At 37.2% G+C, this 15314-nt stretch overlaps 1 protein-coding gene across 4 annotated transcripts in view; it reads left to right on the plus strand.

Annotated features, from left to right (window-relative positions):
- The window catches only part of CDH20 (cadherin 20), a 204615-nt gene that overhangs the window by 175335 nt on the left and 13966 nt on the right, over nucleotides 1-15314 (plus strand). For all 4 annotated transcript variants that reach the window (XM_027577077.1, XM_027577080.1, XM_027577078.1 and 1 more), the window contains 3 exons: nucleotides 4692-4945; nucleotides 11100-11236; nucleotides 13764-13885. In XM_027577077.1, coding sequence (XP_027432878.1) covers nucleotides 4692-4945; nucleotides 11100-11236; nucleotides 13764-13885 — 513 coding nt within the window. The remainder of the gene's footprint in view (nucleotides 1-4691; nucleotides 4946-11099; nucleotides 11237-13763; nucleotides 13886-15314) is intronic.

Raw genomic sequence — 15314 nt, forward strand, 5'->3', positions numbered from 1 at the left:
GGGTAGATGGACAAGTCAAATATAATAAATACTTTAGAGGCTATTGACTGCTCAGTCTGTACTTTTGGAAACAACATTCACTCAGATGCCTGACCCACACCCATCTTCTATTTTGTCATTAATAATGTCGTATAAAATTGAAACAGAAGTTCTGTTTTTGATTTATTTCCCTAAGCTCTATTATTTGTCTAAAAAGCACATGCTTTCTCAAAAAGAAAAATTAAGTTGAATTGATAGAATTGGGTCTTCATAAAATCACACTGATTACTACCCAGTACCTTGAGTCTTTTTGGCTTTTAAGTAATCAATCAATTGATTTTCAGTCTCTTAAGTCAAATGTTTGAAAGATAACTTGAAATACATACTTTGCAGATTGCTCTTTATTCTAGATGAGCCTGCTGTTATGCCAAATTCCAGTCTTCAGCATGTCTTCCATCTCCCAGGGTACAATAAAAGCAACTGTTTTGACGCCACTTTCCTCTTAGAGAGTCCACAGAGCAACACTTCTATATTTCATCAAATCTAAGAAGCCCATGAAATGTAAATTACATCACTGTTTTAGATACTACCTTAAAAAAAAAAAACTCTTGCAATTTAATTGATACAATGCCTTCTTTTTCCTTAGTTTATAGTTTTTGAAAAAACTCTTGTTGACACAGACATTATGTGCTTCACTAATACCAGATTTACTCCCTGCTGTTGTTTCCACGCCATTCTGCCCATATAACAATTGTTTCAATGTCATATCATAGTACAATCTTTCTGAAGACATTTTAGAAGGCAATGAAGTTCAACACATGCAGTATCCACAATGTGCAGAACTCAACTGAAATGCATGCATCCTGTCTCCTATTGGGCGTAAAGCAATTGTAAGATGCTATCAATTGGAGAAGCAACCCTATTTCCAAAACGTCAAAATATGAAAAGATGCACACCTTAAAAATCACTGAAATACTGTAACATAAAATCTGTATATATTATCACCCAACCAGTACTTGTTAATACTTGCACTGAAAAGCTTTTTTGCGCTACACAATGTAACATTTTTTTGCGGCCTTTTGGGTTTTAGACCCTTGCTAGGCACTGGGAAATAAAAATCTAATTCATAGCCTTTGCCCTTGAGTCTGTGAAAGGGACCAACAAAGAAACATTTGTAAAACAGAATAAAAAAGAACCACAATGTAAGTATGACAAAGTGCTATGGGAACAGAGGAAGGAATAATTAATCCTGCCTAAAAAAGCTGCATTACTATTTTGTGCCACAATTTTTGTGACTCAATTTTCAAGACTATAATGCCTCTTCATTATTATGTGCTCTAACTCTAGGAAATTTCTTGAATTTGGAACTTAGGTTTTGAGATTACTATTCTTGGATTTACTTTTACTATTATGACTATGGAAATAATTCTTTGATTTTAAAAAATAAGTACAAAAACTTTTCACGAGAGAAAAGTTAAACTCATATTTCATTTATGAGCAACTTAAAGCTTAGAGTATTAAGGACAATGTTTTCTTTCAATTTTAAATAATAAAATTATTTAAGTGAGAGAAACAATAATCTTAATGTAATCATCACTAGGTAACTTATTTTTTAAAAAATTTTAATAATTAAAAACTCATTTTAGTCTCTCCAACAGATAGTGTTGGAACAACTGGATATCCATACGTGAAAAAAACCACTTCATACCTCACTATAAAAAGAAGTTCAAAATGGATCATCTACCTACCTAAATGTAATAAACTAAAACCATAAAATTTCTAGAAGAAAACATGAAAGAAAATCTTTGTGACCGTTACTAGGCAAAGATTTCTTAGATATGACACCAAAATCCCAATAAGAAAGTGATAAATAAGATTTCACCAAAATTAAGAGTTTCTTCTCTTCAAAAGCACTGTTAAAACAAATCACAGATTGGGAATAAATATTTACAAACACATGTCTGATAAAGGACTTGAATATAGAATACATAATCAACTCTTCAAGAAGAAACATAAAAATGCTAAACATCATTTGGCATTAGGGAAATGCAAATTAAAACCACAATGAGATACTACTTCATACCCACTAGGACGGCTAAAATCAGAAAAACTGATGAAATCAAATAATGACAAGGATGTTAAACAACTAGAACTTTCATACATTCCCGGTGGGAATGCAAAGTGGTATAACCACTTCAAAAATTGGTTTGGAAGTTTCTTATAAAGTTAAAAATATACTTAACCATACAATCCTGCAATCCCATTCCTAGGTTTTTATCCAAGTTAAATGAAAATCTATGTTCACAGAAAAACCTGTATGCAAATGTTCATGGCAGCTTTATTCATAACCATCAGAAACTGGAAACAACCCAAATGTATCTCTAGTAGAGAATGGATAAATAAACTGTGGTACACCCATATAATAAATAGTACTTGGCAATAAAAAGGGACAAACTATTCATTCACGAAACAACATGGATGAATTCAAATGCATCATGCCAAGTAAAAGAAACCAGATTTGTAAAAGTATATACTGAATGGTTCCATTTATATGACATTCTTATAACAGGGCAGAGCATAGATCAGGTTGCCAGTGGGGAGGGCTTGACCACAAAGGGGCACAGGGCAAGGGGTAATGGCAGTGATAGAACTGTTCTATATCTTATCATGGTGGAAACATGACTATATAATTTGTCAAAACCTTCAAAACTTTACACTAAAAAAGATGAATTTTAATGTAAATTATACACATTAAAAAAAAATACAAAATTTACACCAAATTAGAAAAACGACTTAAAATTAAGGGGAAAACAAACTTTACCTAGCTCAAACCTAACATAAACAACAGTGCCCACTTTGGGTTACCCATATTTAAGGAAAAATTTCAAGAAAACATTATGTAATTTACCAGGAAACAGTGAATGTCTAGATTTAGAGAGTAAGTATAAATAAAATAAATTGGTAAATCTATTCCTTCAAGTGTATCATAATCTGAGTGGCAGACTTCCCTATTAATAAAAATTACTTTTTAAAATTATTTTTTAATTTATTTTTGTAAGTAATCTCTACACCCAATGTGGGGCTCAAACTCACAATCCTGAGACTGTCACATGCTCTACCGTCTGAGCCAGCTAGGTGCCCCTAAAACCTTGCCTTTTGACTAAAAACTAGGGAGACAGTCAAGCTGGTAAAATGGCTGCTTAGTTTAAATGGGAATGGCTGACTCCACAAAACAAGAAATACAGTGTAGGGTCTAACCATGCAAAACAAGTAATAACCAAACAGCAATAACACAAAAAACTTTTTGTTAGATTTGAAAATACCTAATTTAAAGCAACTTCTACTGCTGTTTTTCTCAAAAGCAAAGCAGTTAATTAAATGGAAACATGCCTCTTTCTAACATAAAATGTGCTGACATTCAGCATATTTTATGAAAAAAAGCACCAGTGAATATTTAGTTAGAAAAATTTAAGTCACTACCAAGCGGATATGTGACTTTTAAGCTTTAGTAACTGCTTTGCTATCCACTGTAATTATCTTAAAGGACTAACTTTCCATGATTTTTTTTTTATTATCGATGATGTTCTGAGGTAACTGTTGCTCAAAACACTTAGACATTTTGTCAGCTTAAAAAAATAAATGGATTGTTCTTAAGAGATACCATTCAAGTTCACTTTCTACCCTAAAATGTTGTATTTATTTTGGCATAAAACATTTTTCAGGTAGGAATAGATTTAAAAAAAAAAAAAGGAGCAACCAAAAAATTTTATGTATGACATGGAATTTTACTAGAAAAAGTTAAAGATTTGTAGATGACCTCTGAATGAGGAATTTAAAAATCTAGATGAGCATTTCTACTTTAACACTATGTAACCATGTCTGCTTCACCCAGTATTCCGAGCCTTCTGTCTCAGTCTCTTCAACTATAAAATGAGGCATTGGATTAGATCTTTAAAAGAGATTTTTAAAGGAGAACATCTATGGTAAACTTAATACATAAACATTGATCTGACACAGTACTGTGAGAACCCTTGTAAGGTGCTTATGGTAGTTTCTTGAAAAAAAAAAAAAGACTATTGCCTCTGTATTGAAGAATTTGGGGGGGGGGCACGTAGGTGGCTCAGATGGTTAAGCATCTGCCTTCGGCTTAGGTCATGATTTCCAGATCCTGGGATCGAGCCCCATGTCAGGATCCCAGCTCAGTGGGGAGTCGGCTTCTGCCTCTCCCCCTGCTTCTCTCTCTCTCTCTCCCTCAAATGAATAAACAAAATCTAAAAAAAAATTTTTAAAAGAAAACGTAAAAGACTAGGCCTTAGTTACATGGATATTCTGAAACTCCTAGTTCTCATGACATTTTTTCAGATAAACAAGCAGCTTTAAAGATAAGGGGACCAGGCTGATTGAAGAGTAGGCCGGTTAAAGTACAGCCTGCCCAGAGTAACAGCAGATTTCCTGATCAGTACACACTGGCTGCCTTCACCCTCTCTCCAAGTGTCCAGATCTTCCTTACTTTCTTTACCCCATTTGTTGAAAATGACCTTAAGACCAAGAACTACGAACAAAGGAAAAATTCCCTTTGCTTTTCCCTTTGCCTCTTTTCCACCATTTTAATGAAGTTGGAAGTGTACCCCCTAGCCATCAATATTGGGGATCCTTTAGAACCTTGACATATATGCTCACTGCTAATCAATTTTCCTATCATTACTTTTCAGCCCCTGAGTTTTGAAAGCAAGAAAAGTTACACCTTAAAAGTGGAAGGAGCCAATCCTCACCTAGAGATGCGTTTTCTGAACCTAGGCCCATTTCAGGACACAACAACAGTGCACATCAGTGTGGAAGATGTGGATGAGCCCCCCATATTTGAGCCGGGCTTTTATTTTGTGGAGGTTCCTGAGGATGTGGCGATCGGAACAACCATACAGATCATTTCTGCCAAGGACCCAGATGTGACCAACAATTCAATCAGGTTTTTCCACAGATTTCACATTTCTTATACCTTAGAATCTTCCCTTCCCTGGTATCTCATTTTCTAGCACTTTTTCCCTTTGCTTCTTCCCTCTCTGAAGACTCTCCTCTTCAGTTCTTCTTGTTTAAATAAGATGGCCTTTCCATGTTATTTAGAAGTAAAGTTATCATTATGTCGGCAACTCACTGCCAATTTGTTTAGCAAAAAAACACACACATGCGCGTGCCGCGCGTGCACACACACACAAACACACACACTAACCTTAGTTTTCAATCATAGCCCTATTGACATTTTTGGGATGGATTCTTTATTGCAACAGGCTGTCCTGTGCATTGTACAATGTTTAACAGCATCTCTGGCCTCTACCCACTAAATGTCAGTAGCACCCCCCGAGTTGTAACAACTTAAAGTGTCCCACATATTGCCAAATGTCCCAGGAGGAGGAAGGGATGGGGGGATCAAAATCATCCCCAGCTGACAACTACCAATTCAGATAAAGCATAGACAGACACATGACACCAAAAAGTTAAAAACTGTCAAATCTTGGCACCTGGGTAGCTCAGTCAGTTAAGCATCCGACTTTTGGTCTCAGCTCAGGTCTTGAACTCAGCGTTGTGAGTTCAAGACCCACAATGGGCTCCATGCTGGGCATGAAGCCTACTTAAAAAAAAAAAAAAGTCAAATCTCAGTGATGAATACAAAAGTGATCAATGCACATTCTTTCAATTTTTATGAACCTTGGATTTTTCTACTATATATACTTCCATATACTACAAAAGAACATAGAAACTACTCCTGCTGTCAATGGCTTCGATGCCATGTGGAATGGCCTGATATGGCTTTCTATTTCAAGCCTACATATCAGTCTCTCCAAAGTGTGTTTTGAACTTAAAAGATTCCAATCAAGATGCTTCCCCATCAAGGCAGGGAGGAGAGCTGCTCTTATAGCCATGGCCATTTCCTCCCCTCAACTCTGGAACCAAAGTGCAAACAGCTGGTGGACAGGTTGACACCTCAACCTTCTAGAGCAACTGCCAAGCCTCTGAAGCTTGACACAAAAGATCAGGATTCCAAGGCTGTTTGAGGCCATCTGTCACATTAATTGTTGAAAGTCACATGGCAAAATGGATCTGGGGCTTTAGTGCAGATAACACATTTTAAATGCACCCCAATTTATCAAATGCCTTTTCTATCAACGGGTACTTCCCTCACCTAATGCTATTTTGCATTTAATGAAAATGTGCTTTTTCAGTTTAACAAGGATGCTTCTGTCCTGAGAACAACTATACTGGGGGAAATCTGCTTCATCTAACCAACTAGTAAACATTTTACATTTGAAGGCATTAAAATGGCTAAAATGATTGTGTTTGAATTCTGATATTTGATTTTTAGAAGTCAACTAATCTTTCTGGTATGAATTATACCAACTTTATAGAAATGATATTTCAACCTTAAGCTTTTCAAATGTATAATAGGAGGGAAGAAGCAAAACTATATTATCCCCAAAACAACCATAACATAAATGAAACAGATTCTATAAATTCATATTTTCAGAAGCCAAGAAAAAAATATACGTATCTTCTGAATCAATTAGTTAATCAGTCCATGTTGGAAAAGATACTGTGGGGAAAATTTTATGGAGGGAGAGAAATAAAACAGGCATAAGCCTGAAAAAATTAGAGACCATTTCTAAAATAGTCAATCAAATATCCAGTGGATACTTCTACATCTTTCCTGATTCTGAATCTGGACTTCCACATGGTAAGCACTGGAAATACAGTTGTTAGGAGTCACACTGCTAAATGACAAGCAAAAGAGACTGCAGTCAGAAAACACACACACACACACACACACACACACACACACACACACACACACACACGCGCCCCTAGAGTGTATGTGCAGTATTCAAGACTAAAGTCGTTAATTATCTCAAAACAGATGCAGAAATGAAAGCAAAACACCAACAGGCCCACATCCACTCTTGCCATGGAGCAAAGTGAGATACACAAAATTAAAGAATCCTGTCTGGCTAACAGAAAATGCTGCTTCAGATGCCTGGCCTTTGAAAATCATCAGTTGCCAGCATCAGGGAGGTACATAATAGAGAGGCTTTCTATTCTAACAGACCCCAGTCAGGAGGAATCCACCAGTGAACAGGCCAGAGGCAGAGAGCAAGGTCCCCTTGCTTATCCTGGGGCAGAATTCTAGGTCCTGAGAGAGAAACTGACAAGAACAGGGTGACAGCCACAGGCCTGGAGATAACAAGATAAGCATTCAGAGAGAGGGGGCAAAGAATTCCACTTATCAGAACTGGGGATAATTCTCCCTCTGCCTTTTGGTTGCAAAGGAGAATTCATGTTGCCAAGATAGAAGGTTCCTGACTCTTTGAACTGTCTGACAGGAATGAAGAATGGTCCCTAGACTCAAGTAGAACATCAGGAGTCCTGGATTCTCACAGGGAAAAGCACATAAAGGGCAAATCCTTGGCTATCATTTAATAGACCCATTTGGAAATTACTGTCCAACGTTATCTTTCCCCAAATTGCTCATTTTATCCTTATTTTTCCTATAAAAGTTATTTTCTTTTAAAATAATTTGCAAGTTATATGCTGCTTGGCTATCGAATTCATCTTCTGCATTTTTATTAGAAATAAATGAGATTATATTCCTAAAAAGAAAACACACATATTAAATTGCCCCAAAATCAATGTATCACCTAAAGTTAAAATGTTATGGATAAAAGGCCATTTAACTTTTTAAAAAGATTATAAGGACTTTCATCATCTCCTTTCTAGAAACTTTACGGCATGTTCAGGCATATAAGCTGGTCATGATTTACTAGTAAATCCCAAAACTAAATCTCCAGATTTAGTTACATATACAAGAAAAATACGGTATGTAGTATCTCCTAAACAATTTAGGATCTCCTAAATTTTTAATAAATGCCCAAGACACTTCTGGCAAGCAGGAAACTAAACCATTTGGCAAATGAAATAGGCTTCTGCTGGTATGGAAACAGCCTGCTTTCCTGTGCCTTCCTAGAGTGTATGTGTGTGGATTTAGCAAGCCTGCCCATTGACGCCCTACCTTCAAATCACTCCCAAATTCAGAGTATGTCCTCAGCCAAGCAAGTAAGCAGGGAGCCCAACAAACACTAGCTATCATTCACTGAAGGCAGTTTTGTATGTGCATATCATGCCTATTCTTCCAATAGGTGAGAATATTATGGTTAGAGAAAGGAAAACCACCTACATAATTCAATAGTGTGTCCCAATTTCCTCATTTTCCATCTGTATCTACACCTTTAATTTGTTCTCCTACCTCCTGAAAACTGGCGCCGTGTCCCATTCAGAGTAGTGAATGCCGTGACTGCCTCAAGTCAGGAACTTCTGATTTGGGAAATCAGAAGGGGATTCCACTTGCTGAGGACGGCTTCTCGGAGGCAAGCTTGCAGCGTTTCCTCTAGCTGTGGCACTAGGCAGTACCGTCATGGGCTCTGCCGGCTAGTTATTTCTATCACCCCATCTCCCATACCATCTGCAACATTTGCTATGGCGCTGTAGGTCTGAGTGTGCAAAGCTGGTTCATCACAGAGGCTGGGGGCTGCCTCTCCCCTCGGCACTACGCCTCCAGCTTGGAGAGCTGCCATCCGGGTTATGGTTCCATGGGCTGAATGGGGGGCTGAAAGAAAAGACCGCATTTTTTCCCAAAGACAAATTCAACTCTTAAAATAGCCAGTGAACTTCAAAACTAAATCACTAATTATACCTAGAAAAAGAAATGCTCCAATTAATTTTAAATGAACTTTGTAGGCATGTGTTTGTTCTTTACTAAGAAGTCAATGGTGTACCATCATGGCTTCGTCTATTTCAAGAAGAGATAAGGCTTTGTCTTAAACAGTTGCATACCTTCGGTGCACAGTAAGGCAGCATGGAGTGGCAATCACAAGCAGGAATCTAAACCCAAACTGCTTAGGCTTGATTCCAATCTTGGGACAGTGACTTAACCAATCCAGGCCTCAGTGTCCTCACCTGTAAAACCAAGATAACAGTACCTACCCTCCTAGGGATACTACAAGGAATAAATGAACCAATATATGTAAGGTGTATGAAGCAGTGCCTGGCTACAGTAAGTATTCATTAAATAGGGTCACAAAGAAAGGCATTAATGTACTTCCTTAAATTTTGCAACTCTTGGAGAATTATAACTGAAATGATTCCATTTCTCCAGCCCTTAGTGATCACTTTTTCCTTTAGTTCCTCTCTGAACAGCCAACTAGAATCCCTACAGGCAAAAAATACAGATCTGGAACAAATATTTTACCAAATAATACATACACATGCATATACTGTGTATATGTGTGTGTGTGTGTGTGTGTGTGTATGGATAGATGTATATATACCTACACACCTGTACATATTGGAAACAAAAGTTGTACCATCAATATTTACCCTTATTGCATGGACAGTCTGGCATGCATATGTTCTATTTCATTTTCTTTCAACACCAGTCATAACTAGCCTATTGATTTCACTAACCTGCAATTTGAAAAATAACGCACTAAAGAAAATTCTTACTCCCATGAAAACGGCAGTTTCCTAGTTTCAACAACTTTTAAGATATGGCTGCAATCACTGGCAACTTTAAATAGAATTTTGAACAGTAGTTTTATATTACCTCTGCAAATTATTAGCTGTTTAACTGTATGAAAGTAAGGTTTTCTTTTCTGCTGAGGTAACACCTACCTTCTAGAATTTTTATAAAAATTTAAAAAGAAGCTATAAAATATCTGGTATTCCGTAAGTGGCACCTATTATAATTACCAGCTGTTCCCAAGGACTACACAGATTCTCAAGAATGGTTCTCAAGGGACACGTGGGTGGCTCAGTCAGTTAAGCATCCGCCTTCGGCTCAGGTCATGATCCCAGGGTCCTGGGATTGAGTCCCGCATCAGGCTCCCTGCTCAGTGGGGAGGCAGTACCGTCATGGGCTCTGATCCCCACGGAGCAGGGAGCCTGCCTCTCCCTCTGCCTGTGCTCCCCCTGCTTGTGCATACACTCACGCTGTCTCTCTCTGACAAATAAAATCTTAAAAAAAACAAAAGAGTGATTCTCAATCATGGCTATATATCATGGAAGATTTTAAATATACAGATGCCTGAATCTCCCTCCACACTGACTGAATCTCCCAAAATGGGGACCAGGTGAGAGAACACAGAGAGTCAGATTGCCAAATCAGGTTCAACAGGAACTGTGGCTCTGTACCCAAAATAAATAATGACTCGAAGGATAGAGACAACAGCAAAATATGAGGCAAGCAGTCTGTCCTTCGAGAGGTCTGAAACCGTCAGGTAAATATCCTTCTTTTCCTGTGTAAGGATCCATGTTGGTCCATACTGAACATGAAAGATATAAGCAATGAAGTGCACTGTCTGAAAAAAAAAGGAGCCATTTTGGTTATGGAATATCTGCTTTTTATACCCCATTAATTACATAGCTCACATGATATTTTCCAGCAAGCTGTGCCCCATAAATTCATAAATTCCAGGTTTATTTACATTAAGCAACCTAGTCAAACCTGGTTCATCCTGCTAAAAATAGTCCACAGATAAGGACTTACTACTGTGTTTGCCAACAGGTCAGTCATTAGCATGTTTACAAAGGACCTGATGGAAATCTTTCCTTCTCAATAGGTGATATTAATTACAGGGATTGGAACTACTGAACTATACCTTTCCCAGTTCCAATCTAGCATTTCAAAACTTATGTGAATAAAATTTGTTTTGAACTAAGACATGTAGGGGTTGATTCTCAGAATGTCCCAAAAGCCTTAGGGCAGTATTAAGCTTTAAATAGCTGAAACTGATCTTTCATTGGCTAAAACTGCCCTAAGGCTTTGACACCCTGTTTTATTTCATTTTATGAATGTAGAAATTCAAGCAGTAATAGGTTGTTGTTGGTTATGTTTTTTAGGGGGTTTTGGTGGGGGACTGTTTCTGGACATGATAAAACAGCAAATGCAGTCTTCCAAGGGTCTATAACTCAGAACTAGCTGAGCCATATTTCACATAGAATGCACTCAGTTCTCTCAAATAATATGCTATAGTATATTTATTCAAATAAAACAGTGTATTTAATCTGTGTCTTTGCAGATATTCCATTGACAGAAGCAGTGACCCTGGAAGATTCTTCTATGTTGACATTACAACAGGTGCCCTAATGACTGCAAGACCCCTTGATCGGGAGGAGTTTTCTTGGCATAATATCACTGTCCTTGCTATGGAAATGAGTAAGTAACACAATAAACTGGTCTCCATAACATGACAAAATATAAGCATTGTAGAATGTGAAAGCTTCTAGAGCTTGTTATATTCTTTATGTGAAGAAATTATGGTTTATGCAAGTGAATGCATTCAGTTCAAATACTTACTATCTCCTATATACCTAGTTTTGTGCTAGAGATTAAAAAAAACAAACAAACACTATGCAAAAGCAGGACAAAAAATAGCACCCTTAAATCAAGAAGCTAGACTTCTATATGAGGAAAGGGACAATTCCTGAGAAATCTAAGAGGTTTTCAATCTTTAATAAGCTTGGGAATGCGAATAGTATTGTCAGGGAGCCAAGAATTCCTCTCCCCTTCAAGGGTCCTTCTAGCTGGACTAAGAATCAAATTGACATGAGACAGATTAACAAAAGAAAATCAAATTTAACATGCATACATATGGGGAATGCACACAGACATAAAAATTCCAAAGACAGACAAATGAGGTATATATGTCATTCTGAACTATGAAGAAGGGGGTAGGAGTTTGGGATTTCAAAGGAAAGGAATGCATTTCATAGGACGATAAGAGCAGATATTTGGTAATCAGAGGTTTGCCCTACTGTACAGATGGGTCACTCAGATAAAATTTATCTGTTAATAACCCTTATTCTGGGGGAAAAAACTCAATTTAGATTTTTCTGTGTGGGTTAAGGGAGTGACAAAAGTTTCTCTTGAACCCTCAGGGCCTCAAGTGCCTTCAGCTCAAAATAATCCACATGCCAAAGTGGCACTTGGGGGCAGGGGGGAGCTGTCCTGAACCCCTTCAGTATAAGATATTATTACTGGATGAAAGAAAACATTTATAACATATCACCCCTACCACACACATACATACACAGAAACATGCATACAAAATTTTGAGATATCTAACACTAAAAAGCAGATTTATGAACATAAACTTAAAAACAGAATGAAAAACTACTAAAAACTAGATTAGCATATTTATTACAAACTTTACAAAAATTAGATTATTTACTACTACATTCAATTTTTTTTTCATAACACTTAGTGATGGTAAAGTTTCAGGGAAATGCAGACCCTAATGTACTGGCAGAACTATGTACCATCATTCAGGGAGAGGAGGGCAATTAGGCAATTAAGCTTTTGTATTAAGATTCTCCAAAATATACATAGTCTTTTTCCCAAGAGTTCTACTTCTAATAACTATCTTAAGGAAATAATCATAGATATCAACAAAGATCCATGTGCCAAAATGTCTACTGCAGTGTTATTTTAACATAGGGGAAAAAATGGGAATTACCTAAAAGTCTAATAATAGGGGTCTGCCTAAGTAAACTGTGGTACAACCATACAATAAAATGAGACAATCAGATATTAATATACATGTTTTCAAAGTATATTTCAATGACACAGGATAATATTGCCCTAAAAGTTTTAAATCCAACTTTTTAATTTTGCTTAATTGCAGTGTATGTGTGTGTGTCTCCATATTTTTGTACACATGTAATATTACATATATTATATAATGGATATCTCTGGGGGTAGGATTAGAGGTCATATGTACCCTGACATTTTGGGGGGATTTTCATTATTCCTTCTATAAACTAGTACCACGGTTATAATGGGAAAAAAAATTTAAATAGGTCAGTACTTTTGATAACCAGGCAACAGAAATATTTAAGTGGATAACATAGGAGAGCATAGATACTTTGGGGAAAGAAAAGAAAAAATAAATCAGAATAATAAGACATTCTGAGATTTTATAAAATTTTTTACTAAGAATAATCTGTATCTTTTAATTTCTATTTTATCTTCTTGGGATGTGGCCAAAACAAAAAAGGACAGGAGGGGCACTCCTGGGGCTGTGAAATTGTCCTTGTGTGGCAATGCCAAGCAAAAGACAGACCAAAAGACACATTTTCCCATGAGTGACTATGAATAATTTCTCCTGCCCCAGCCAAAGATATAGATTTGGTGTGTGTTTGATCCTATAATAACCCCTTAGTCCCTAAGCAGAAATAAATGTGCAGTGTTATCTGTATTCCCGGGAATAACTTGAAACCTTCTGAAATATAACTCAAAGAACTGATTATTCCACAAGAATAAAGCCAAGCAATGCCACACAGTATGCATCCAGTTAGAAATGGGCTGTTTTCAAGCCCAGAATACGGAACTGACCTGTCTTTAACTTCAGAACCTAAAGCGGGAGCCAAGTGAGAGATTCAAACCTTTTTAAGCTGCATTGTATGACACCTGCCCCCCCCACCCACCTCAGTCATACTCTTCTCTTCATCCTCCTGATTATCACACACTCTCTCAGACACACACTGCAGTCCACCCACGCATCTTGTGTTCTGACCGCACTTACTAGGCAGCACATGCATCCTATGTTTCTCTTGCCATTTCCAAGTTCTTTATCCATTCCTTTAAAAAACCAAACTGACAAGGTAAATATCTTTTCCAGCAAAGAGCTGCTTTCCCGTACTACTGAACCCTCACCTTTTGGTTTTCTCTGTGTTCTCTTTAGACAATCCTTCCCAGGTTGGAAGTGTTTCCGTCACAATCAAAGTCTTAGATGTGAATGACAATGCTCCAGAATTCCCCAGATTCTATGAAGCTTTTGTGTGTGAAAATGCCAAAGCAGGGCAGGTAAGGCAGTCTGTGAGATGTGCACGTTGGTTCACCTCCAACATACATAAATGACTGCTACAGATAACCAAATTTACCATCAAAGAAATTTAGAATATAGAAACTAACATCTCACAAAAGGGTCCCCGACTTCCATGCATCATGTTGCAACAGTTTGTTAGGACAAGCATGTTGAGTCCCCATTACATTTTATGATCTCAACAATGCTTTGATGGTAGCTTGATTCACAGGCTGGCATGAAGTTATCTACCCATCTTGTAACTAAACTGTATATAGTACCAACTGCAGTAATATGTGCTCTGGGTCCTAGGAGCGAGGGACCATAAGATCAGAAAACTCTTTTTTAGCACTAATACCTGAAAATACTTGCAGTAGGGAGGCTTTATTTTTTGTATCTTCCCATCTCCCTTTCTTAACTTCTGACAACAGGTAACTTGTTTAGGGACTACCTGCCCTATTCTCAGAATGCTTTGTTAACCTAGAATACCTACTATCTCCTCCCTCAATTAAAACACCATTTTCATAATGTTGCTCATGTCAGGTCAATTTTGAGAAGAAAGGAATCTGAAGACACAAATTTCTACTAATTTGAAATAACCACAGTTCTATAATCTGCAAAGACGTATTTGTGTATTTTTTAAAGTATGCTTTTAAATGTAAATGAATAATTTGGTTGATCAAATTCCAAGTGGTATAACTGAGAAACATCCAGAACTCTGCTTGGAGTGGCCATGTATTCATGCATGCTTTGGGCTGCTGCCCACCCTGTGCCCACCCTTCCATACCTCAGAGCATACGCCATGTCCTGTTTCTGCTCCTGCTTTTGTAAGATGCTTTCTTCTCTGCCTGTGACCCAACAGATCCCCTAACAGTCCTAATTTCTTCCCCCAAAGTATATTCTGTGGTCCTGTGGATTCTGGTGATAAGGCAAATGGGTCAGGATAGTTTTAATATGAAAGTTATGAGTCTGTGAAGTGCATATCTATAACACAAGGATTCATGCTTTGGTAATTCAGGCAGATTTTGCTTTCACTTCTCTTACTCAACTGGAACATGACATCTTGCTGCACAGAGACTAGTTTATACAATCAAAGCTTGTATTAGCATCCTGTCTTCACCAAAGATTAAGTCAACACATCTTCACCCTTCTAACTCAGTCAAAAGAAAAAGTGATTCACATCTGCCACAGGGGAAAAAAAATGTCCTATAATGACTCTCATCTCCATCCTCTCATCCATGGATTTTTGAAACTCAGTGCAATGGTCTATAGCACTCCTAAAAATTTTTTCAACAAGTCTGGAATAATTCTACTTCCACATCTATTGAATTTCTAGGAAGACCTGAAACATGCAGCTAATAAAAGTTACAACGCTGACTTTATGGTGTAAGAAATGATGTGTTATTATAAGTAAAGAAAGAAGGTATAAAA

This window comes from Zalophus californianus, chromosome 14 (assembly GCF_009762305.2).
Source record: "Zalophus californianus isolate mZalCal1 chromosome 14, mZalCal1.pri.v2, whole genome shotgun sequence".
Taxonomy (NCBI): Eukaryota; Metazoa; Chordata; class Mammalia; order Carnivora; family Otariidae; genus Zalophus; species Zalophus californianus.